This window comes from Planococcus citri, chromosome 2 (assembly GCF_950023065.1).
Source record: "Planococcus citri chromosome 2, ihPlaCitr1.1, whole genome shotgun sequence".
Taxonomy (NCBI): domain Eukaryota; kingdom Metazoa; phylum Arthropoda; class Insecta; order Hemiptera; family Pseudococcidae; genus Planococcus; species Planococcus citri.
In genome coordinates this window covers 45,515,050-45,540,691 of record NC_088678.1, presented here as the reverse complement: position 1 = coordinate 45,540,691, position 25,642 = coordinate 45,515,050, and the positions used below count along the sequence as shown (strand labels likewise).

Here is a 25,642-nt window from a genome sequence, read left to right as displayed (position 1 = left end):
CTTTTAAAGTTGCATATCTGCGATTTTAGAAGGCACTTTCTAGTCCTTGAACGTAAATCTCGCGTTTGATTTTAATGAATGGCTCAAATTCCGCATCGAATATGATTTGAGCCAATTTTTTTTTCGTTTTCAAATCAGATGATTTTATTAATACAAACTAATCAAATTTCAACTGATTTTTTCAAGTGATTTTTTATTTTCAAATTAAATTACATTTTTTTTCTTCAAAATTTATTAAAATGTTGACCTAATTTTTATGACGTGATTGATTCGCGACTAAACTGGGCCAAATTTTCACGACTTTTTACTTATATGTATGGTGAATTTTCATTTCAATTCAAAATCAAAATTAAAGTACCCACAAATCATAACGAAAATGTATATTTAAAATTCCTCACAAAAATTAATTAAAAACACAAAAAATCATCAACGCTTCAATGATACAAAATGTTTCACAAAGAAAAGAAGGGAAAAAATGGTAAAACAAATGAGATATAAAATTCTAAATATTATTAAAATCACTGCAAGTACTAAAACTATACAAAAAAAGAAGGAAAAAAACAGGACAAAATCAAGGAAACTATTCACAGTGAAACTCGCATAAATAGGTAGATAAATTTCTCGATAAGTACAACATAATATTTCTTTTTAAAAAAAGTACGATAGGTAAACGCGAATTTTCAAAATTGTTACAAAAATTAAACTTGATTTTCATCTCGAAAGTTACACGAATCGAAATAAAACAATATTAATTCATAGGCATCTTTATACAATTGGTCCGAAAAAATATTATTCTTTAAAGCGAGAATATAATCTTAAACGAAAATGATCCTAAATCATAGAGTATTGCCCCATACAACACTTTCTATTAGAAAAAAAAATAATAAAAAAAGAGGAACTTAGCGATGAAATGTGAAAAAAATATGATGCATTAGTAAGTAGGTAAGTACAACACATTAAAGATAACCAAACGGGTTCGTTGCTGAAGTGCTCAAGCAAAAGGTACACAAAGTTTCCATACAGTTTTTCTGCTACATAAATAAATATATTATAAGGCAACTTGGGCGCGATAAGTTTTACTACACATTGAAATAAAATGCAATATTACGAATAAAAATGACTAAAACTTAGATTACTGATAAATAAACGATTAAAACATTTCTCGAGTTGAAAAGAAAATTATGAAAATTCGACTCCGATTAAGCGGTTGATAAATTATGTATAGTCATCGATTAGAATATAACGAAATAATTGAATAATACGCGGATAACTTATTCGAATCGTTTCAAAATGTAAAAGTAAAAGTTGATTTTTTTCGGTTCACTTTTTTGTTTATATGGTAAAAATGCGCACACGTATGCGTTTCGCATTAAATTACAATATCACAATGACTATCACAATTCATTATTTTAAATTAAGTACATAAACGTTATGTTTTATGATTGATTGTATTGCATCGCATAAATGCGTATGTTTACCTAGTAATTAACATATACGTCGATCAATCAACAATAAATAAGTACTTAGTAAATATTTTCAACTTTAAATGAAAAAAATTAAATAAAAAATAATAATAATATAAATTTGATTGCTGCAATGGCTTTTTCCCATTCACAACGTAAAAAATTGAGTGAACTGGGAACGTACGACACATAGTATTCCCATACATATCGCCGTAGAAAATGCACTCGATGAATAAAACGTCTACGTAAAATGACCTCTTCGTCAGAAGAAGAAATTTCCTTTCTAACAAACAAAATTTCGTACAAATTACCTTGTAGCTTGTACGCAGGGATTTTCCCCATTCAACAAATCCATTCTAATTAAAACTTAAGATCGTATAAAATTATAAAACGTGTTTGGCAAGATAAAATCAGACAAGATGCGGAATCTTTACAGCAAACCAGCATCTGCAGCCATTCCATAAAATACTGAAGTCTTCGATTTCAATAAAGCCTGAGGTGAGTCATATTCGACGATATATCCTTTATCGAGGACGATGATTCTGTACGAAATTTAAAAAAAAAATCGAGTGAGTTATTTGACAAAAATTAATAGATAGTTATTAATTCTGCGAGTCGAATTCCAAAGCAGGCACATACTTGTCGTAATCCATTATAGTATTCAATCTGTGGGCAATGGTTAAAACCGTACAATCTTTGAACTCGTTACGAATAGTGGTTTGAATCAGATCATCGGTTTCTAAATCGACAGCAGCTGTAGCTTCGTCCAATATTAGGACCTTCGTTTTACGTAGCAGAGCTCTGGCCAAGCAGATGAGTTGTCTTTGACCGACGCTGTAATTTTAAATTCATCGAGGATTAGAAACGTAGGTAGGTACATAATTTTGCATGTATTCGAACACTAATGAGCTCAGTACCTGAAATTTTCACCTCCTTCGGTAACTTCGTATTGGAGTCCAACCGCCAAACTGGCAATATACGATTTTAGATGGGCTAGTTCTAATGCACGCCAAATGGCTTCATCGGAATATGCGCCTACAGGGTCTAAGTTCACTCGTAACGAGCCAGAGAATAGTACTGGATCCTAAAACACGACATAAATAATAAAGGATTTATAATTCGAATGAAATCATAAATTGTTTAGGAGATTGAACAATGCATCAATGATAATAAAAAAAAAATTTCAACACAAGACGATCGATCAAAATTAATAACCAGGAAATTAAGTATTAGAAAAATGTCTATTTTGCAATTTTATGGAAGCACATCATCAATTTTTTCCTCAACAATATCCTTTTAAAATTAATATCCAAGTAAAGAAATGGCTTGTAAATTTACCTGAGGGATAATAGTTAACCTCGACCGAACTGTATGTAACCCTAAAGTACCAATATCGATATTATCGATCAAGATTTTACCGCCGGCAGATTCGATTATTCTGAATAAGCTCAAAGTCAACGATGATTTTCCAGCGCCAGTTCTACCAACAATACCGACCTAAGAAAATAAAATGAAATAAAAATCGTAAAAAATATTTTCTTTATATTGGAATGTACCTAAATTGATGTTTTTTGAATTAAAATCAGAAATCATTACTTTTTCGCCGCCGTTTACGAAGAATGTGATTCCTTTCAAAACTAAGTCTAGACCTTCTCGATATCTAACTTTGAAATCTTGGAAAGCGATATCGCCTTTTGTAGGCCAATCGTTTGGTACAGATTCATTATGTACTTGCCAAGCAGCTTCTTGAGGAGTTTCGCCGTATTCTTTGATTCTTTCTACTGCTACAATATTGGTTTCTACTTCCGATGTCATACGTACTAACCAATTTAATGTTTGAGTGATCTAAAGAGCAAAAAAAGACCGAATTAGTTACTTGTACGTTACACAGAAAAGCATTCGTGAGTTTGAGGAAGTTGAATATGAGGAAATGAAAAAACTTACTTGTAACGCATAACTGACAGATAAACCAACAAGACCAGGACTAAGGGTATCTCTTCCTAACACAGCAAACAGGGCGGCAAAAAATATAATGATATTTCCCACGGTTTCCAAACGTACTGAGAGCCATCTGATGAAAATATAAATTAATTTCGCATTTTTATTAATAAATTCGTATTTTATTCAACGTTTTCAAGGTACTTTATGGTTCTTTTTTTACCTATTAGATACAATATTTGGGTAATAACTTTTCTGATTGAAGTCTACTTTTTCTTCGGATTGTTTGATGAATTTTTCTTGACGACCGTACGCACGAATAGATTGAGCACCTGAAAAAATTGGATAGTAAAGATAAACTTTCATATCATGCTGAACTGTACCTTCATTCACGTAATATGAATCGTACCAGCGACAGTTTCACCAAAATGAGAATAAATAGGAGATCTTGATACGGATTCCAATCGCTTTAGCTGTCTCGAAGTAGCAACGTAAAATCTCTATTTCAACAGAAAAAAACAAGCAGGGTTAATAAAATTGAGTGTGGGGACTTGAGTACTCACAGCAGTAAAACCCTGATGATTCAATTAAAGGGGAAAACGCCGAAATCGCATGCAGATTTTAGGGTGGATTGCGAAAAAAAATTCAGCGGATTTTCACCGAATCCGTAGAGACCTCTGACGTTCACTTTGAGTTGAAAATTACTCAAAAAATTTTTTAGGTCCGGAGATGCTCCTGAACGGGAAAAATGGACCCTCGAAGAAGGATCATTACTCCCCTTCAGGGCCACCTCCGGAGCTAACATTTTTCATGTGTAAACCTTCAACTCAAAATGATGGTCTTTGCGAAATTTAGTCAAAATCCGCCGATATTGGGGGGGGGGGGTGGAAAAGTCTGACAAAATTGATAGGTCAAACTGAATGGTAATAGTGATTTTGATTTTTGAGACACGATCAATTTTCAATATTTTAAAGTTTGGGTTTCGTTATTTGCAAAACGCTGATTTGATCTGGAGGAGAGCCAGGAGAGGGCAATATTTGAAAGAGAAGGTCAAAAAATCGTAGAGAGAGCTTTTACATCAGAAGTAACCTTTTGAACCATTTTTGGCTCAATGTAAGTCAAAGGCCCATTTCAACATGTCACAAACTTAGGTCTTTTTGAGAGTGTAGCTCAAAGAACTAGAATCGGCATTATGAAATCAACTTTTTGGGCACATTCCAGGTACTGGATATTACTTGGAAATAATGAATCAGAATTCTACTCTGCTACAAACATGATTAGTTACTTCTAAAACTCACCTGAACGAAATAATACAGAGCACCCACAGGCAGAATAACTGTGACGAAAATCGGAGTACTGTAACTGATGATGAATAAGGTGGAAATTACCTGAAAGAAAATCAATTCAATATTATTTCCTAGTAAGATTGTATGGAAAATGAAATATACTCGAATGAATTATTAAAAATCGTAACTAGGTTAGGTTAGGTACCATTACAAGCAAGATTATGGATTAGTATAGGTAAGAAGTTGTAAAAAGCAATGTAGGTAATGAAGTAAGCACATTTCAAATTCACAAAAAACACCAAAGCAAAAGCCATTTAAGGCAAGATAATCAAGCACAAACAACATTCAATGAACAATTCAAGCAATTTTTAGTTTGTTACATCACACACATTTACTTAATACCAGATGGGTCCCATTCAATCTGTCGTTACTTTTTCCATTTATATCGAAAATAATTAAGAAAAATACATCGACGATTAAGCAAAGTTCAAGCAGATTCAACAAAACTCATCAAATAGAATGAACTTCCAAGTAATGATGTCGAGAAGAAGCTTATACTCCATATTCAGAATACCCAATATACTCGTACATTTGATAAAATTAGTGTTATTCGTACTTTTGAGAGTATTCGATAGATCAAGAATGAAATAAACAGGTAAAGGTTAGATTTACAACAATATAATATTACGAGAGCCCAAAATATTGTTATTTTACTACATCGCATTTGTGGTTATTAATTAGTGATTTTTTTTTTTTTGTTACCAATATGACTAATTACGAATATCTACGTATCTACAGGTGACCAATTTAAGCAGACCATAGATTAGAATTTTAAAAGAGCATTGGAAGTTTAGAGAATACCGTCTCAATATAAAATATATTATATTCAGTAGGTATTATCGTCTTGAAAGATAACTTCGGTGAAAACATTGAGTTTCCACTTTTTAGCACAACTCATACAGTATTTTTCTAGGTATACGCCTACTAAAGCATATCTCATTGCAATAAAATACCCCTAAAATATCATAATGCATAACTTCAAACTAGACCATATTACTTATAGACGAAAAGTCCCCCAAAAATAACATAAATGCTCAAACAGTTCCGAAGAAAATAGTATACAAAAACCAACATTAATCCTTATACCTAATGTACTTATTGGGTATATTGAATGTATGAAATTACATACATCACCCAAACAGTAAATGGAATCGCTAATTTGCATAGGAAGCGAATTATCCACGACATCGATATCTTTAGAAAATCTAGATAAAATACGTCCAATGGGCGTCACATCCATGAATGAAAGCGGCAGACGAAAGACATTGTATAGCATTATGTCATGTAAAATTTTAGCACTGTTCCAACATCCCAGACGAACAGCGACATCGGCGAAAAATTCAGAAATGCCTGTAATAAAATCATTACACAAGTTCTTGAGAATGGCATTGCACTTTGCCTGCTTTATTTTCTCGAATATTAAGGTAGTAAATGTCGAATCGTATATTGTAATCATTTATTTACGATAGCGAAATTCATTTTTATTTATTCCGTGTAGAAAATTATGATTATGAGTAAATTTTCTTTCAAGGAAAACTTTGTTTCTATTTTAGGAGAAAACCGTATTTTGTAGATTAGTGCTCGGAATGCTATCTCAAAATTATTTCTCGTATTAAATACAAACGAATAAACAAACAGATTAGATGCAATAGGTATTATATACAAATTTACAGTTGGATAAACGCTAAAAAACATTACTTGTAAAGTCCGAGAATCGTTTTATAACCTTTATCAAAAATAGTTAAGTGACAGTTTGAAGACCAATTAATTTTGGTACATATTAAATCGGGTCTACATGTTACTCAAACAGAAAAAATTGAGCTCAAAAGGTAATGTGTTACAATTGTTATACCTACATATACAAATTTATCAAAAAATTTGCACCAAAATTTGATTTGATTGTGAGTTATCATAATTGTAAATAGCTCAAAAATCATAAAATTTAAAATCTGTTTCTACAAGCGTGAATAATTATTTCTAAAAAAATTCTAGAGAGATCGCTTATGGCAGTATGGCACGAATTCTCACACATATCGCTTTTCTCACCAAAAAGAAATTCCCAGCATTAGTCAATTGCAGCAACAGATCATAGCAAATAAGAAGAAATTAAATTCCGGCAAAACCTGCAAATACGTCGTAGATTCTTATGTTTATAAATAGCAAGTGGAGTGAAATAATATGGGTGGCGGCTGCTCATTCGGATTTTGAAAGTCAATATCGCATTGCCGGATGGAATTTGCGGCGATAAATTATGGAATGTAGATAAAGCCCAGATACGACAGATGGTTCTTCACATACCTTACTGAAATTCCCCAATGTAGATTTTAGATTGGGAACAATTTTATTATCAATCACATCGATATCATATCCAAACCTATTTACAATTCTTCCAAGAGGTGTCATTTCAAAAGCACTAACTGGCCACTGAAGAACGTGGGCTAACAATCTATTATGAAGTAATAAAGAGGCGTGTACTACTGCTCGAAACGCAGTCAAATTGTAACAAAAATGACAAATATCTGTAAAGAAGAGCGAAACCATTAAAACAACATAAACATTACCTAGGTATACACTATAGGTACAGAAGCTGGGACAACAAACAAAATAAAAATTTAAAAAAAAGAGCAACTGGAAGCTTCTATTAGGTAATCTACGAAATAAAGGTTTTTATGAGGAACTTTTCAGTAGTAGGTACTCTCTAAATTTGAAACAGTCAAATTTCACTGCTTAGCAGTCACGACATTTTGCCTTTTTAAAAGCAGTAGTTTTTAACTGCAAAACAGTAGAAAATCTACTGAATTGGTCAGTTAAAATGATTTTTTATTAACCAATGTCGTGACTGCTAAGCAGTGAAATTTGACTGTTTCAAATTTAGAGAGTACCTAATGTCTTCAACTTTGAGTTTCTCTTTTGAGAAGAGTGTTCTGAACTTTCCATGGGGCACTTTCAACTCAAAAGTAAACCACCTCAACACTTCATGAGAATGAATTCGAATAAGTAAGAATCTTTCATCTTCCCTTTCATAGCTGTATCAGATTTCAGCAACAATTATAGCTTTTTTGCAACATAATAAGAGTTATACGAGTAGGTAGGAGTGCCTAATAGGGACCTTTATTTGGAGAAAATTTTAAGGCACGTCATATGGGCAGGGCCGGACCCATTGAACACGTGGTCTACCGAGATATCCCATTTCAGCCCCCTGATTTTGGGTTCCTCAATTAATCTGCCAAATTTTTTTCTCCCCTTTTTTAAAGTGCAAGACACTGAGCATAAAAATTCATTCAGAATTTTTTTAAGTGGCCCAGTTTTTACCTTATCGGCCCAAAAACGTCGCGGCCCACCGAGATTTTCTCGGTAACTCGGTGGGTAGGTCCGGGCCTGCATATGGGTACATCCGAATTCAGTGCTGAGGTAGAATACCAGTTTGGTAGTCTTTTTTGCGTAATACAAAAAATCATAATTCCTTTTGGAGACGTGAAAGACTTCGAAGATGGTTTTTTGGAATCATTTCACCATTTGTTTACAGTGGCCTTATTAGGAACACACACTATAATTATTACACCGGATGTGTTTTACAATGTTAACATTTTCTGCAACATTCATTTACTAATAAAATGTTTGCATTTACTTTGGCTATTTTTTTTCCTACACAAAAACAACAATACCACTTGAGCAGTTGTGTTTTTTGAATAAGTACTGTACTAAAACTTGAATACTGCCTGACCAAATATTTTGTTCAAAGGTAAAATCAGAAATGAGAGGTCAAATTAGAGTGGTCTTCTGTCAACCATTACAATTTTGCAGTTTACTCGGGTTGGGTACCAACAGAGAATCTGGGTGGTGACATGGCCTTATACTGGTCATCCAGGTACTTTATATAAACATCTGTAGGTATAGTCATTTGTAGATAGCAAAATGTGAAGAAGTAGAACAGGCAAATCGTTTCAATAATTAACAAAAATCAGAGTAACCTAGTTAAATATATGGCGACAGAAATAGCATCAGAAGAAAAATGTATTCTAGAAACCGTCATCATTCATTAGGAGTTGAATTACAAAGCAGATAAAAATTATAGGGCTGCAAAACCATGCACAAGCAAAACAGAAACGAGCCTCGAAAACAAAAATGCCAACGATAATTTTAGTGGAAAAATGAAATCTTAATGATCTTGCAGTTCTCAGAAGAACTGTACAGTGTAAAGGGGATGGCGATTTTGATAGTTACCATAAATTTAAAAAGTCAATTAGGTAGACGCTTATAAAAATGTAGCAAACAGCAACATGAAACAAAGTTCCATCATAAAATATTTTTATGCAAGTAAAATATGTACTGTAGGTAAAGTATGATCTAACTAGCAATATGATTTACAAATACTATAAAGTGCACCGGGGCTGGGTAAGTCCGAACGGGTTTTTCACAATTTCAACTTTGACCAATGTTCCCATAAGGGTTCCTAACCCTTTTTTTTCCCAGAGGACCTCAATCCCAACATTCTGTAGGTGGGGAAAGTATATTCTAATTGCCATTTCTAATATAAATTGTTTGGACTTCCTCAAAATTAGGATAAGTCTGAACAGGCCCAACTTTGTAGATATATAGTTGAAAAACAGAGCGTCCTAGAAAAATTTCATGTACACAAATTGTCGAGAATTCAATTCTCTATTGGATCACTGTCATCAGATTTTTACTAGGACATAATATTATGGTTCGTCCGGTATATGCGAAAAATTAAAAGATAGAAAATCTGCATTTGAAAACAAATTCAAAACAACAACAAAATACAATTGAACCAAAAACATGTGAAATGGAACTGAATTCCAAAAATTTTCACGTCATGGTGAAGAAGGAGGAGTACCATCAAGTCACCGCTGGGTAGCTCAGAATGTGCAAACCTCTTGGCACTAGAGCAGGTGTTTGAACTTCCCAAATTCGGACTTACCCTGGTGCACTTTACCTATTCTAATTACACACTTTCTAAGAGGCAGATTATAAATACATATATTTTTTTAAAATTGAAATTATGATATGATATTCAATTTTTTTAGTTTCTTTATTTTTTGTTATCATTCAGTTGAAGTCATCATTATTGCTTTGGACAAACACAATCACATTAAGCGAATTTTACTGTATTTTTCTTATAAAATATCGTACATACAGTAATTTTTTTGAAAATTTTACAAATATCTAAGCTTTTGATGGGTTGAAAATTGAATATTTTTTTCGAGTTTTAAAAATTCAACTTCTTACATATCAGTGTCAACATTTTAGACAGATCCCTGCTTCAAAAAACGTAATCCATGTTGAAAACGAAAAAACGAAACCATACCGAAATCAAAACCAATATTAGTTGAGAACAAAAAACAAACCAAAACCAGAAACCAATTCATAGGTTAGAAAACATGGAAAACCAAAACCAAAAACAAAACAGCTGGTATCACCGTACATCAATTTTACAGCATTAAAGAATTTATTTGGATTTTGGAAGTACGTATTCCGTTACACTGAATAAATTGGATCTGAGATCTGTATGTAATACAGAGGCTTGAGAGATAATAATCTCTTCACCTACCTTCATAACGTGCATCACACACGTTTTCAAATTCGGAGCTATCCTACTATCGATCACTTCAACATCATATCCAAATCTATTTACAAGTCTTCCAATAGGCATGACTTCAAAAGCGGCAACTGCCCATCGAAGTATATGAGATAATAAATTATTATGAAGCAATATAGATGCGTTTATTCCTCCTTGAAATGCAGCCAAATTGTAACAGAAATTAGAAATGCCTGTAAAGAGAAGCGGTTTAGATGGCAGAATGCATTAGGCATATAGGAGTTTCATTGCAGCTGGGTAAACAATGAAAATGAAGATAAGATACCTGATGGAAATTTCTCTACCTTTACACATACGACAATACCCCTAAGTATATAAGTTTTCTAATCGCAATTTTAAATTTAAAAAAAGGTCAGAATAATTTGATCTCCAATTTGAAACAGAAGATTTTGAATTTATATTTTTGTAAACAAAGAAAACTGTATTCTGTAGGTTAGCAACAATAATAATTAATACCACACAGAAAAAAGTTGCATATAAGTAGCCTTCAAATCATTAATTAATGATGCCATGCGTTACCTAATAAAATATCGAACTTCAAAGCAAAAATTAGTTACGGCTACAGAAAGAGCTTTACAAAACAATTTTTAGTCGCAACAGTACACATTATACAAGGGCATACCCAAGGGAAAAAAACAAGATCAGATCAGGTCTGAACAGATAGAATCCAATCTAAATTCTGACATGACTAGATCATGGTCAGGTCAAATTGGATCCATTCATCCATTGGGTACTACAATTTCATTCAAGCACTACGATAAGTAGGTATTATTATTATTAAGCTTCCTAGCAATATTTCTATCTATTTCCATTAGGTACCTAAATAGACTATTTTGTAGGCTTTGCTTACACCAAACTTGATTTCGAGCTTTAAAAAAATTAACAAGAAATGGATAAGTAGGTATAGGTATTAGGTCAGTAAAATTCCCACCAAAACAGCTAATATTTGAATAATCTTGAGCCGAATGATAAAGCTGGCAATACATTTTTCAATCCGAGGGTAAGTATCCCACCGCCAATTTGAATTCTCACTTACAAAATATAGACAGACATGCGAATGAGATGCAGATGCATAAAAGATAATTCTTCACCTACCGTTCCGAGAGTCGACAAACAAGATTTTATATTCTGAATTATCCTATTATCGACTACATCTATATCATATCCGAATCTATTAACAACTCTTCCAATAGGTGTGATATCAAAAGCGCTAGCTGGCCATCGAAGTACATGGGACAATAAAGTATTATGAAGCAAGAAAGACGCATTTACTGCAGCTCGGTATGCAATCAAACCGAAACACAAATTAGAAACAGCTGTAAATAAGAGTGACATTATTTAAATGGCAATAGACACAGGAATTTCGCAAATGACTAAACTATTAAAATAAAAATTTAGTTATCATCTACTTAAAATTTCTCAAAATCTACAAAATACTGGTTTTCTCATCGTAGGATACTACAAAATGACAACAGCTGAGATCTAAGAGCAATCTGACTTTTAATTCGAAAAAAACCACTATCGTGAGAATATTTCTTTCATCATCGTCATGCATCCATTAAATTTCTCTACATTTACTAAACGTCAGTTTTCTCAGTCATAACATCAAAGAAATACCGGAGCTAAGAATAATCTGATCTGAAATTTGAAAGAGACAACTGTGTAGCAACCATCGTCTTCATTTATTGAAATTATTGGGTTATTATTTTTATGGGTAGGTAGGTAGGTAGGTAGGTACCTAGGTAGGTAGGTAGGTAGGTAGGTAAGTAAAACAAATGAAGGATTAATACAAAAGGCACCACACAGTCCATTGAAACTTCATGAAACAATAGCTTCCTCAGTGAACATTCAGATGAGACAAAAAAACTGTAGTTCTCAAAAGGAACTACCACTCACTTTATGGTAAAGAAGACAACACAACATTAAACAACCTCGTATAAATTAAAGAATTAGTAGAGGAATTTCCCATTCAAAAGTAGGTATATAATAAGTAGGTAATATGTATAATATTATTTTGATATCATCGTCCAGTCAAATTGTGATTTTTAGAATATCCTTAGCAAATATGTATTAGCTTGCATAAAAAAATAAAAATTGAACAAAACCTTTGCCAATGAGGTTCATTTTCTCGTTGTTTGAAAAAGTGAGAAAATACTTTGCCTGAATTCAACCTTTTTTAGATCACTTTCATTTTTTTTCAAAAGTTTTGTTCTGTTTGTAACAGTTGCAGTTATTTTTTTTTCATATCGGAACAATGCTTCAACAATTTCATTCAACTTTAACAGAATGGACACAATCAAATTTTGCCATATGCTAAAAGTGTTTCAGAAGGTGGGTACTGGGTATTTCTTTTTTTTTTTTTGCATTAAAATTTTCAATTTGTCATCTTTGATTTCATTTTTTTACAGTTTTTGGGTACCTAATGAAAAAAAGTTTCCAAGCCAAAATGTTGTATTTTTTTGAATTTTAATAGTTTGTCATATTGTATTTTTAAATATTGGAATAGTTCTTCAATTTTATAAAATGTTGCGAGGATTATCAAAATGTCAAAAAGTCATAATTTTTTCAATTTTTTTTTTGATTCATTCCATTTTTCCCCAATTTTTTGACATTGAATTGTTTTTTTTCGCTCAAAAAAACTCTTTTCAACAGTTTTTTAAAGAAATTCTCTGTTTCATTTTTTTTAAAACAATAAAATAATTACATCCATTTTTTTACATTTTAGCAGAACTTCGAAAAAAGTTTACATGAATTACTGTCGTTGGTGGAGCGAAGCATTTAGGAAGAGTATTTGAAAAATTCACCAAAACAGTACGCTTCATCAAAGAAAACTGATTTCTCAGATTATTTACCCAATTAACACAAATATTTTTTTGTACAACAACTAAGAAAATTGATTCATTTGCAGAAAATTTAGGCAGGAAAACGTGATTTTTGGTCGCAATTTGGCTGGACTGTATTACAGCATAGCCAGACATACCCATAAAACATTACAAATCAATAGAGATGATAACAAACGTCATATCATTCAGTTTTTCCATTCATTATTCATTACCGATGTTAGATTTTCCCAGAGAATTTATCCGTTTTTAACCTACCGTTCCAATATGATTGAGAACCATTTCCACATTTCGAATTATTACGTTATCGATCACATCGATATCATATCCGAATCTATTTACAATTCTTCCGATAGGCGTGATATCAAAAATACCAACAGGCCAGCGTAGTATGTGGGACAATAAATTATTATGAAGAAATAGAGATGCTTTTATAGCTCCAAGATATATGCTCAGACCAAAAAAGAACTTAATAACAGCTGTAAAGAAGAGTAAAATCATTGTAGGTAAATACGTAAAGTAAATGGATACCTAGGAATAAATCGTGAATCTCAAGATCAAAGTACACATGATAATTTATACTAGGTAAGTATACATTCCTGTTTCCTTCAAATTCAAAACTTCGGACAAACCTATACTCTTTTAATTTTTAAAGTTGAATAGAGGTGAGGAGGAATTAAAAAGTCATTATCTCCAAGAAGCTCATCAAGGGTAATCTTACTCTCCGAATTAAACTAATGCTCCTACATTTTAGGGTCCCAATTTCCATACTGCACGTATTGAACTCTCACAAAAGCAAGACGGGAATGCGAAAAAAAGAACAATAGGACAAACTGGCCACCGATACCGTGCAAATACATATAACTTTTACAAACCGTTCCGAATTCGTCAAGGAAAAAGGTGATTCGTCGTACTAGAATATTATCGAGAACATCTATATCAGATCCAAAACGATTCACAATTCTTCCAGCGGGAGTCATATCGAAAATACTAATAGGCCAATGTAAAAGTCGATTAAGTAATTCATTATGTTTCTTAATAGATGCTTTAATTCCACCAAATAAACTGGTCAGTTCATACAATGCTACGATTAATGCTGTAAAGTAGGATGATTAAAAATAAATAAAATCATTTTTTGCATTCTTTTTTCAAAAACAGAAGATCAAAAACAATTGGATATTTTCATTTGCGATGATCTCCCACCTGAATATTAAATTTACGGGTTACACGATCAGAAGCGAATCTCTTTTTAAATTCATGGACCAATTACGGATGAATTACCTACCAGGCATAAGACAAACGTCAAATTCCCAAATCGAATTTCAACTAACTTTATAGTATGAAGACATCACCAAATACCCTCGTGTTAATCAAACAAATACGTGTAGAATTCGCCGTTAAGAAGTAGATAATCAAACAACATTGACCAATCAAATTGCAACTTTCCTCCTTAATTTGGGAAGAACGATATCCTCTCAATACATATTGTTTTAAACATTTAAAATCAAGCAGTAACAGAAATCAGCAGGGATCTCTGAAGGCGAAGCTCTAGGTTGATCTCAGTAATCAGCCTTTTGGTATCTATATATAAAGTTTCCTCTTCCCAAATTAAATAGGTGCAATGTGATTTTTACTCACAATCTGACTGGTCAATTACAACGCAAACAAACATACCAAACGAATCAATAAAAATCAATGGAATTGATAAACACGCCGTGTAGTATTTGGCTTCTCCAATCACCGTTCGTTAGATTTTCCCACAGAATTTATACAATTTTTTACACCTACCGTTCCAACATGATTGAGAACGCTTTCGAAATTGCGAATTATTATATTATCGACCACATCTATATCATATCCACATCTATTTACAATTCTTCCAATTGGCGTAATATCGAACATACCAACTGACCAGCGTAGTATGTGGGATAATAAATTATTATGAAGCAATAAAGACGCCTTTATTGCCCCGAGATAAATGCTCAGACCAAAACAGAATTTAGTAATAGCTGTAAAGAAGAGTAAAATCATTGTAAATAAGTAAAGTCAATATCTAGGTACACTAAATTGCGAATCTTGGGAGCTGAGAACCCATAAAGATAATAGATATGCACTATACAATATACATTTCTGCTCTCTCCAAATTCAAAATTTTTACCCTACCAATGTACATTATCTTTCAGTCTCTTAAGTCAACAAGAGCGGACAAATTTCAGAGAGAGCAAATGCGCTAAAACGCTGATTTTTGGTTTCTTTTTCGACTGTTTTCAAATTTTGACTTCCATTCACCCTTTTCTTGAAGATTTGAACATGAATGAATTTCGAGTCATCAACCCCATTCAATTGGCTACCAAACTGAACTGAAATATCGAAGATGAACAAAATTTGTTGATATCAATGCTACTCATCTTTAACCAATTACATAAACCGGACTTGAAAATATTCACTCACACGGTAGCAATTACCAGTTTCGTAAAAAATGACGTAGATGGATGTTTAGGATTTCAAAAAAAATGCACTGTTAGGGGGCTGTTCGAAACATAACCCCTGTGTGATGATGGTTTCGGACACAAAATGGAGCATTTTATAAATAATTGGACACCAAGTGCCCAATGAAACACAAAAATGGGAGAATTCATTGACGGAGCCCAAAACTTCCACCTGAAGATGAAAAATGAATTTTTCAAAAAAGTGTCCGAAACAAATGAATTAACCCATTCCCCTAATTTTACATGCGACGATCTTCCACCGGCATATTATACACAATCAATAGAACGTGTACGTTAGAAGTGAATATTCCTACACCTTTTGTAATGAAAGATATGCGGCGAAGGAAGAAAAAAAATATTGGAAAAGTTAGTCTGACAATTGAAATAGTTCAGCGTACTCTACAGCGTGGGATAGATTGCGATTCAAAAGTTGGACTAATGATTAGAAAAAGTGATAGGCAAAATATAAAGCTAAAAAGAAAAGAAAAACGAAAAGCGCATGCTATGGAAATTTTTCGCCGATAACGTATTTTTATTTAGAGAATAATTTTAGTCGAGTTTTTTGATATAGGATCCATTTCACCTTTCACTTCACTTTTTGATTCCGACACCTTCACAGCATTACGTCAAGATATAGATCTGACCACCTGTATTTATCTTACTGTTTTACAATCCGATACCAAAAAACACGACGATAATCTTTAAATAAAATACACGAACACGGCACTTTGGCGCGCAAAATTAAAAAAAAAAAAGACTACAGAAGGTCAAATTAGAAGGAAAAAATGTACAAAAAAATTAGAGAAATTTCAAAATCTACAAAATACTAGTTTTCTCATTACCCCGAAGAAACACATGAGCCACGAACGAATGATCTGAGGTAGAACATTATCTAAGGTGTCAATATCCTTTCCGAATCGATTGACAATCCTTCCGTTGGGCGTCGTATCGAAAAAGCTCAGAGGAGCTCTAAAGATACGAGCCAACATAAGCCAATGCAGATATTTGGAAGCGGCTATCATTCCGCGTGCTTGTAATAACGATCCTAACAGCGTCGTTATCGCTGATATTTTTGCAAGTGGAATAGATAGAACGAAAAAAAAAAAAAAGGAAAAACACAAGTCGTAAATTAGATTATTACGTAAAAATATTGGAACGGGTCGTATTCGTGTAGAATTGGTTCGCTGCCAATATTAAATGGTTGGTTTTCAGGGAGACAAGAGTCATTACACGTGTAATCGAAGCTATATAAATTATTGTAAGCATATGAACGGTTAGTTTTAATTTTCATACCTTGACTTAATCCCAACAAAGCGTATACCGAAAGGTACATATTTCTCTTATCAGTATCTTGAGTTCCTTCTGCGGTGGTAGCATTCATATCACTAGACCATTTCGACAGCCACATATTCGAAGCTATTGAAAATCCTTGGAATAGGAAATTCATGAATATAGTAGAAACTGTCAGGAAAACTCCAACTGATCCTAAATAATACGCGTACACTTTCCATTTGACCTACAATATGTTTGAATTAATAAAAAAAATACAATTTTCGATTCAGAACACCAAAAGGTAGATTTAATTACTTACGTTTCCAGTTTCTGCGCGTTCGACTTCGATTAATTTCTGTCCAACAGCATTCTCTTTTGCACTAGTACGTTTTCTAAGCGATCCTTCGTCACTTGTGGCTGATCTTTGTCTACAAAAATTAAGTTGCACAATTAAATGAGAAAATTACCCGTGAAAAAAATTGAAGCAATGTTTCATTTCAAAAAAAAAGTCAAGTCATTCAACATTTCAACTTCCCCTCCCCTCCTGTCTAAAAACATATCTACAGCAGGGTACAGGCGGATAATCGTACCTGCTAAATGACGAAACTGAATCACTCTCGCTGGATCTGGACTTCTGTCTAACCAGTTGTTCTCCAGTTACTTTTTTCTCTCCAAGAATCTCTTTTAGTTTATCTAAGTCTGCAAACGAACAAGAAATGATTTAAAAAACCTAATATTACAGACATTATTTCTGCACAATGTATTTCTTTAACACAAACCTTCTTCATCAGTTTCGGAACTTTCTTTCAAATACGTAACCAAAAATTCAGAGAAATCTCCTTTTTTGTCTAAAAGTTGCTGGAACGAGCCAGATTCGGATATCGATCCATCTTTTACAACAACGATGAAATCAACTTGAGATAAATACGTGACGCTGTGAGTGACCAATACACGAGTCTACGAATAAAACGTAAATTGTCGTTAAACGAGACAAAAATAGAAATTGAACCATAAATACTAATTTCTTCGTAATACATATTAGATACCTACCTTTTTTTTGAGTAATCCGTTAGGACCGATGACATGTTCGAATATATGTTTACCTACGTGCGAATCAACCGCACTTAAGGGATCGTCTAGAAAATAAACATCGGCTCCGTAGTAAACAGCTCGAGCTAAACTGATTCTTTGTTTTTGACCTCCACTTAGATTGATGCCCTAAATTAAATACACACCATGGAATGAATAAAAGCACGATTCAATTAATTACGTTGCACAAAAAAACTGGGTTGTTACCTTTTCTCCGATTTCTGTCAAATCACCAGCGGGTAATATTTCCAAATCTGGTTTTAAAGCACATGCTTCCAAAACTTGATCGTAATATAGGTTATTAACACCTTCGCCGAAAGTAATATTATCTCTAAGAGTGGCATTTTGAATCCAAGCTTGTTGCGGAACATACGCGATATTTCCCTGGTGAAAAAAATACTTGGTTATTAATCAGTTTTCTGAAATAATACATCTCGTAATCAAAACGTATCACTGCATGATCTTACTCTCGTATTCACAACACCGGATAATTTATACATTTCACCAAGAAATGCGGAAATCAGCGAACTTTTACCAGAACCAACAGGTCCAACGACAGCTACTAAAGCTCCTGGGTTGACTTTCAACGATATATTATGTAGAGTAGGCGATCCTTTAGTTCCTTCCCACGAAAATGTTCCGTTTTCGATAACCAAAGCTTCGGCTGGAAAAATTCAAATTCAAAATTACTATCGCTACCTTTTGCAAAAAATTCACAATTATGTACTTGAAAACTAACGTCTGTTCTCGTGAGTGACATCGCCAGAATTCAAATCTTCGGAATTCAAAAATTTGTTTATTCTTTTTACCGAAACACTTGTCTGTAATTACATCATTAATTAGTATTTCAGAAAAACGGGAAATTTCAACAGAATTTAGTTAGGTACATATTTTTATAAAATAAATACCTGGACTAAATTAGATATCATCATTGGTAACATTGACAAGGGGAATCTGAGAATATTGAATAACGATAAAGATACGAAGGCAGTTTTTGCGTCCAATACATTTTTTTCACTGGACAACACGTATACAGCGAAAGTAACGAGTGATACCTGCAAAAAAAAAACATACATTTGAGTAAAACTTTCCAATTTTGAATCATTTTTATTCATCAAATATTCAATTCACCAAGAAAGGTGCACAAGCCCAAATGAAAGAGGTTCCGGCATTCAAGTATGCTTGTTCTTTCAACACTTTGATTTCCTTGTTACGAATAAACAAAACTTGTTTTTCGAAACTGGGTTCCCAAGCGTACAATTTCAATACCTGAAAAAAAATAAGTTGTGAAAACTTCCAATTCTAAAAACCTTTGCCATCATAGCAAGAAGTATCATTACTTTAATTCCGGATAATATTTCGTTCATTAATTTAACTCGACTGTCTTTGTTTTTCATTTGCTTAAATTGTAAAGATTTTATTTTAGAGGCGACCCATCCATTGACAGGGATCAAGATAATCATGACGGCGAGACCGGCTAGCACGCTGGGACCTGGTGAAAAAAGAAATCATGATTGAAAAAAATTTTAGTACACGGACTTTGGCTCAATAGTCAAGTAGATTCGTCAAGTTACCAAGAATTTGCCATAGGAAAAACAAAGCCAATACGATCTGTAGCGGCGCAGACCATAACATATTCAAGTATGCCATTAGATCGACGAATCGTTGAGCATCTACCGACATCAAGTTAACGATTTCACCCATTGTAAAATCTCTTCGAGCTCCATTCGATATGGTAAGAGCCTGTGAAAGTGGTCATGCGAATTAATACACGATTTCAAGCGCATTAATATGTAAAATATTAAAATGAAGTGGGAGTTACTTTTTTGTAAATAATCGAAACCAGGCAAGTTCGAACTCTGAGACCGACGATATACATTCTGTGGAAATATTGCGACAGCAATAACGTTTGAACAAAGGCAACGAGGAACAAAGCTATGGCGTACATATATCCTCTCCACATGTATTCTTTTCCACCGGTGAAGTCAATTAATAAACTGTTAAAATACATAAAATTAATCTAAAATTAGGATTCTCACAATTTTATATCCACAAACTCAGGTCAGGTGATAGAATTCTAGTGAAATAACGAAAAAGTAGCTCAGCATGTTGTGTGTTTCGAATTCGAAGGAGCAGCTGTGCCGAAAATTAATTCTGCTTATCAACTTTCGACACTACTTTCCAGAAATTCCACCACCATAAATTATGTCTTTTCGTCATTCTAAACTATAGAAGTCTTTTTGGAGTAATTTTTTCTCTTGTTTTCACCTTAAAATTTGCGGACTAACGAAGGTTAGTACATCTTGAAATACTTTAAGGATCGTTCCCAATGCAAAAGTGCCACCAAAAGTTCGACAAAGAGCCGGTACAATGGAAGCGTATTTAGTGCTTTTATTGACTTTATACGAGATGCCGCCAACATCTTCTCCTCCGTTTCTTAGTAATTCACCGTTTTCACGTCTGACTCGGATTTCTACATCAGGACTCCTGTAAATATAAAACGTGATATTCAAAATAATGAATTCAGAAAAATATCATTCATAAGTAAGTATTCTGAATTATTAGGGAAAAAATGACGAAGTTTTTATAATAATTCGTACAGCTAAACGTATTCTCCAACGAGAAAATTGCAAACAAAAATGTGATTTAAACATCATCGTCATCAAGACCAGAACTCTCGCCGAACAGAAATACGAAAAAAACCACCTTGATGGTTTCAAAAAGCTATTCAAGCCAGAGAGTACGGAAATGGGAGAACTGGCTCCGGGCCAACTTCCTGAAATGTTGGAGCGAAAAATGAATGCCTACACTGCTCTCAAATTTTCACATCAGAACCAGATCGTGTTTAAAAAAATCAATTTAGCCCCACTTCTTCAAAATACCAATCGAATTGACATATCTGGCAGAAACATGCCCAACTTTTTTCCATCTCAAAGTAAACAAAACGTTCATTAAGCAACAGTTTTCATTTTATTATGTACTTATTGTCAGGTAACAATGCCTCCGCGTTGCTTTGACGACATGGTAACAAGTCCTTCCTCTCCCTCCTACTAATAAGATACCTATGTGTTATTCGATTCATTTTTAACCAATTTTAAATTTCATCCAGTCCTTTTTAGAAAATCGATTTTTCATAATTTCGTTCAGGAAAAACTCGGTTCAGATCACTACAGAATATGTTCGTGATTAGATTAGAGGAAAAACTACTGTTTGCTTGAAACCTTGAAAAATCAATATGCACCTCTTTATTCTAATTCTGGAATCGGCACTTGGCATTACGAAATTTTCAACAAAAGGAAACATTTTTCCAATAAGCGTTTGAACGTTAAGTATAATATAGGTAATCGATAGTTCGTCGACCAAACCACCAAGGACATCCCAAATAAGCATAATCAGAGCTGTACTAATATAGGTAACGTTCGTGATATAAATTCACGGTAAACCAACAAGTCAGAGACATATTTCAAAATAATTTACTTTTTCACTTTTTCCAACGCTTTGTTCCAATGTTTCTCGAATTTAGGTACAATACTGGCCGATGAGTTGGAATAATCCAAACTCCAACAATCTGAGTCTTCCAACGGTTTCTTGTAACCCTTCCAAGCGAAAGCGTCGAACCATGCGAAGAGCAATCGTGATAAAAATGAACACTGGTTTTCCGGGCATACATCCTGCGAAGAATGGAAATAAAATAAATCATAACAAATTCATTTAAAAACAGCGGCCGCTTTCGTGGAAATTACAAACAACACCAGCCACGTGATAATTGTCAAAAAATTTTTATCAACTTGACCGAATGGCCGGTTCTAATGATTCATAAATAAAACTAAACATCACTAACTTTATCGATGGGATATGTGACGATTCGAGGACGTGAATCAGCGAAGCAATTCATTATAAGCACCATGATTGCGACAGGATAGTAAATTACGTAGGAAACGAATTCCATTGTTTCGTGTCTTTTTTCCTGTAAAATAAAATTCAATAATTAACGCCGAATGGTCGAATATAATTTTATTAATATTTTCGGAAGTTCGCCAGTGTCATCAAGGTAACATCTAACACTAAGTCGAGTACCTGGTCGGCTAAAATGAAGTAAATTACGATTACGTAGTGTTTCAGTTCCATTCATACTTTTAATTCATTTTTGGAGAATAAAAATTATCATTAAAAAAATACCACGACTAAAATTTTGAAAACGATCGGCCAAACAACTCGAAAAAAAATCATCTCGTAACTACGTAAACATAATCGTATGAGATTTCATTGAAGGTAGGCACTCGTATTAAAGAAAAACAGGCGTCATTGACTTAGCTCGATTGAAATAGGTACACGAAACGCATGTTCGGATGATCGTGCAAATTATTTCGCTAATTTTGATGACTTAGCAAATTTTTTCTCGCTACTAATTCCTACGAGAATAATCGCTTCGAGTTTGACATGTCCATGAGAAATTTTAAAAATAGAATCAAACTCACAGTCAAGGACAAGGTACCAGCACAACCAGAAAAGAGGCTAGAATTATTTTATCTGAATTTTTACACCGATTGCAATGTACGATAGCGTGTGAAGAACAAAAGTTTCACATTCGTATCAAATATTTTCCCTCTCAAGGCCTCAAGGAAGCTTGTCCGATATACGAAGAGTTGAACGTCGTTTAAATAATGTATAATTAATCGATATTATATGTTATACTAGGAAAAAAATTAAGCTAACTTTTTTTTATTGATTTTAAAAACTTACGATGAAACGTACGAATATAAATTTCCATTTTCGTTTAATCATTAATTTGAAAAATCTTTCGAGCTATTAACGATATTGTTGAAACTAATGAATTACGATGTTATAATAGGACCGAACGGTAGTAATTACTGGAGTACTTTTAAAAACAAAACAAAAAATCAAATCAAAAGAGAGGCGGATTTCCTTGAAATTTCAACTACGTACCGCTAATTCACCTATGTCTATTCGTACCTCATAAAATAAATCAAAACAAAGATTTTTTGAAATTTTTTTTTTCACAAAAGACTGGAAATGAACCTAGTAATGATTCATAAAAAAATTTCTATTTTTCAAGTACGATACGGGCCATTGATCTTCAATCACGACGTGGTTTCATGAAGTGGGAATATTTAATGGTACATTTCTAACATTATCGCGTTAAGTACTCTGATGTAATCAATTCGATAATTGGCAAAATTTTACGCCATTAATAATTAAATTTGTGTTTTTTTTTTTATACAACCGCAATTCAAAAATGAACCGTTTGTACACATAGTATTAAGGTAAATTCTGGCAGTCAGGTGTTTTACGCAGTATTGAATTAAATCACGTTATCATGAGCTTCTACTTATCATTCTGAACAAATAAATTTAAATTTGAAAAAAAGTGTCAACAACACTTGCTTTGAATTAAACATGAAATTACCATCTTTTTTTTGGAAAAGAAAATCAACCAAAAAATACATTTTTGCACTAAAAAGATAAAGATAACGAGTTTATCTCGAAAGGTTGAGAAACAATTTTTAATGCATCATCATTCGCGTGTAATTTTAATACAACACGTCACTTCTTAAGACGAAGTTTCATCATAATTTTTCCCAAGATAAGCAAGATCTGAATTATTGCATATTATTACTCAGGTATTCGCCACACTTTGAACTTACCGCTGACCATCTTAATCGAAATTCAGTACGATATTGTGGTGCTCCGAATGCCACCAGAAGAAATGAGAATACGAATAATACTGCCGAAGATCGGATACCACGTCTTATATTCGCATATGTTAATGCAAAAAATAAAACCTGAAAAAATATAATTTTTTGAACATCATCACAAGTTTATTCCCAGCAAATTATTTCATTCGTTGTGTACTTACAAATGTAACGAATTTAAGAGACGGCGTCCAAAAATTAACCGGAGAAGGCGGATCGTAGGAATAATCGAGGAATACATGATGTACGATATCCGTAAGGGCAAGGGTTGCCAAAATGGCTATTGCTATCTGTAAAATATTCCAAAGATGAGATCAATAATTGAAAATTACACGCAACTATGCTTATTGCAGTTATTTTTCTGTATATCTGTTACGATTTAATAACCACGTGCTCTACATAAATAAACGCATCACAAGAATACGAGTTCAACAAATTAGTACGCGTTGTAACCTTCGTACAATTAACTTGTTAGCTTGGAATCGTTAATGATATAGCGTCCCAATGTATAATTACATAGTAGTGATACAAAAAAATATCAAGTGTAATTATACGAAGCACGACTAAATATGGAGAATTTTTCAACCATTCAGGATTTAAAATAGGTAAATTTTTGGTATAGCATTTCCGCTGAACTAAGCGTGATACCTATGCAATAGAAATAATATTATTACCAATTTGGCGACATTGTAGATGTTCAAGGGTATATCGGATGTTTTCGAATGGCGAAGGTAATACCATTCCAGAGGTAAAAGTAACCAGAGAAATGCGCAAGGAACCCAGACAAGGACGGTTTTTTCGAAACATAACGTTAAATCAGGATACTCTGTGTCCCAAGTAATATTGCTATCCTGAAAAAATAAAAAACAAACATCAGATAATAGTTTTCTTCAATTTCGTTCGGAAAATAAATCAAATAATGTGAAAAAAAAATATTAGAAAGACTGTAGGATGTATTTCCTTGAAATGTTTCTTCATTAATTGAAATATTCATCAATGAAAAAAAGAAGTGTTTCACCTTTCACTCGTTCACGATACCGGTAAATAATCCACCGGTAATTTTACAGCTTCCAGTTCACGTACCTAATTAGCATTCTTGCAGCCCATGAATAGAGATGATTAAAATTTTAAATAGGGTTCGATGAACTCGATGAAACACTTTTGATCGAGTAGTGTAATTATAAATAATACGTCCTACATAAATTTTATCCACTTACCCAAAATGTAGAACCACAAAATTCAGTCAAGTCCATGGTGTTTGCGAAGATATCAGCACACTGCACTCACACGAACTAATACCTGACAGCAACACAAACTACGGCAATTTTCAAATATAATGATTTTCTTCTTTTCTCAGAACCAGAAGTGGTATGTCATCGAGATAAGAGATTGCTTCAAATTGCGACATTATAGCAAATAGAAAAACCATTTCTCGTTATAGTAGCGCATCGTAATGAATGAATTATAAATCACTGAACACTCTTCAACGCATAAGTGTGATGACAGATACAATAATAATTATTTTTTTATTCGGTAAACCTCAACGAAAATATTCTAGCGGAATAGCGGAACAGAAAATTATTGTAGCGGCCTTTCAAAAAGCATTCAGTGGTAGTCCGTGGAGGGGATAAATTATGTCATTGTCACTGATAATGATTTGGTGAAAATTTATTTTGCGCAGCACTTATTTTTCCCAGAAGATTTTCTTAATTTGACAAGGCATTGTGGTTGCGGCGTTTCTACTTCTAGGATGAATTTTAAAAAAGGCGGCAATTTTTTTCGAATTTAAAAATAAGAAAATTAAAACCTGTAGAAAGAGAGGGGGTTATCATCTCATGTGCAACGTGGGTACAGAATACAGATAGGTAAATATTT

General features: G+C 33.3%; 1 protein-coding gene across 3 annotated transcripts; it reads right to left on the bottom strand.

The window, feature by feature from the left end:
• Nucleotides 1-365: 365 nt before the first annotated feature.
• LOC135836068 (multidrug resistance-associated protein 1-like) lies at nucleotides 366-25,362 on the bottom strand. 3 transcript variants are annotated; one of them, XM_065350656.1, is made up of 30 exons: nucleotides 24,985-25,362; nucleotides 24,442-24,618; nucleotides 23,932-24,057; nucleotides 23,720-23,857; nucleotides 21,896-22,021; nucleotides 21,532-21,725; nucleotides 20,323-20,541; nucleotides 19,877-20,051; nucleotides 19,629-19,797; nucleotides 19,395-19,546; nucleotides 19,186-19,323; nucleotides 18,963-19,109; nucleotides 18,794-18,875; nucleotides 18,522-18,718; nucleotides 18,262-18,438; nucleotides 18,016-18,183; nucleotides 17,745-17,922; nucleotides 17,556-17,664; nucleotides 17,285-17,393; nucleotides 16,987-17,209; nucleotides 16,536-16,756; nucleotides 4,700-4,789; nucleotides 3,811-3,901; nucleotides 3,625-3,733; nucleotides 3,408-3,534; nucleotides 3,060-3,308; nucleotides 2,802-2,960; nucleotides 2,381-2,547; nucleotides 2,103-2,297; nucleotides 366-2,005 (listed from the first exon to the last, which is right to left on the bottom strand). In XM_065350656.1, exons 1-30 carry the CDS (start codon nucleotides 25,018-25,020, stop codon nucleotides 1,894-1,896), a joined length of 4,560 nt encoding a protein of 1,519 aa, XP_065206728.1. In that variant the 5' UTR covers nucleotides 25,021-25,362; the 3' UTR covers nucleotides 366-1,893. The 3 variants fall into 3 exon arrangements, with proteins under 3 accessions (XP_065206728.1, XP_065206730.1, XP_065206729.1); XM_065350658.1 differs by lacking the exon at nucleotides 16,536-16,756 and adding an exon at nucleotides 13,463-13,683; XM_065350657.1 differs by lacking the exon at nucleotides 16,536-16,756 and adding an exon at nucleotides 5,877-6,097.
• Between the last annotated feature and the right edge of the window lie 280 nt (nucleotides 25,363-25,642).

Coding starts and splice junctions, on each gene's coding strand:
- LOC135836068 (XM_065350656.1), bottom strand. CDS start 25,020: ATGGACTTGACTGAATTTTGTGGTTCTACATTTTGG. Junction 22,022..23,719: donor TTCGATTAAGATGGTCAGCG/GTAAGTTCAAAG, acceptor TTTATTTTACAG/GAAAAAAGACACGAAACAAT. Junction 20,542..21,531: donor GCGTTGGAAAAAGTGAAAAA/GTAAATTATTTT, acceptor TTATATTTACAG/GAGTCCTGATGTAGAAATCC.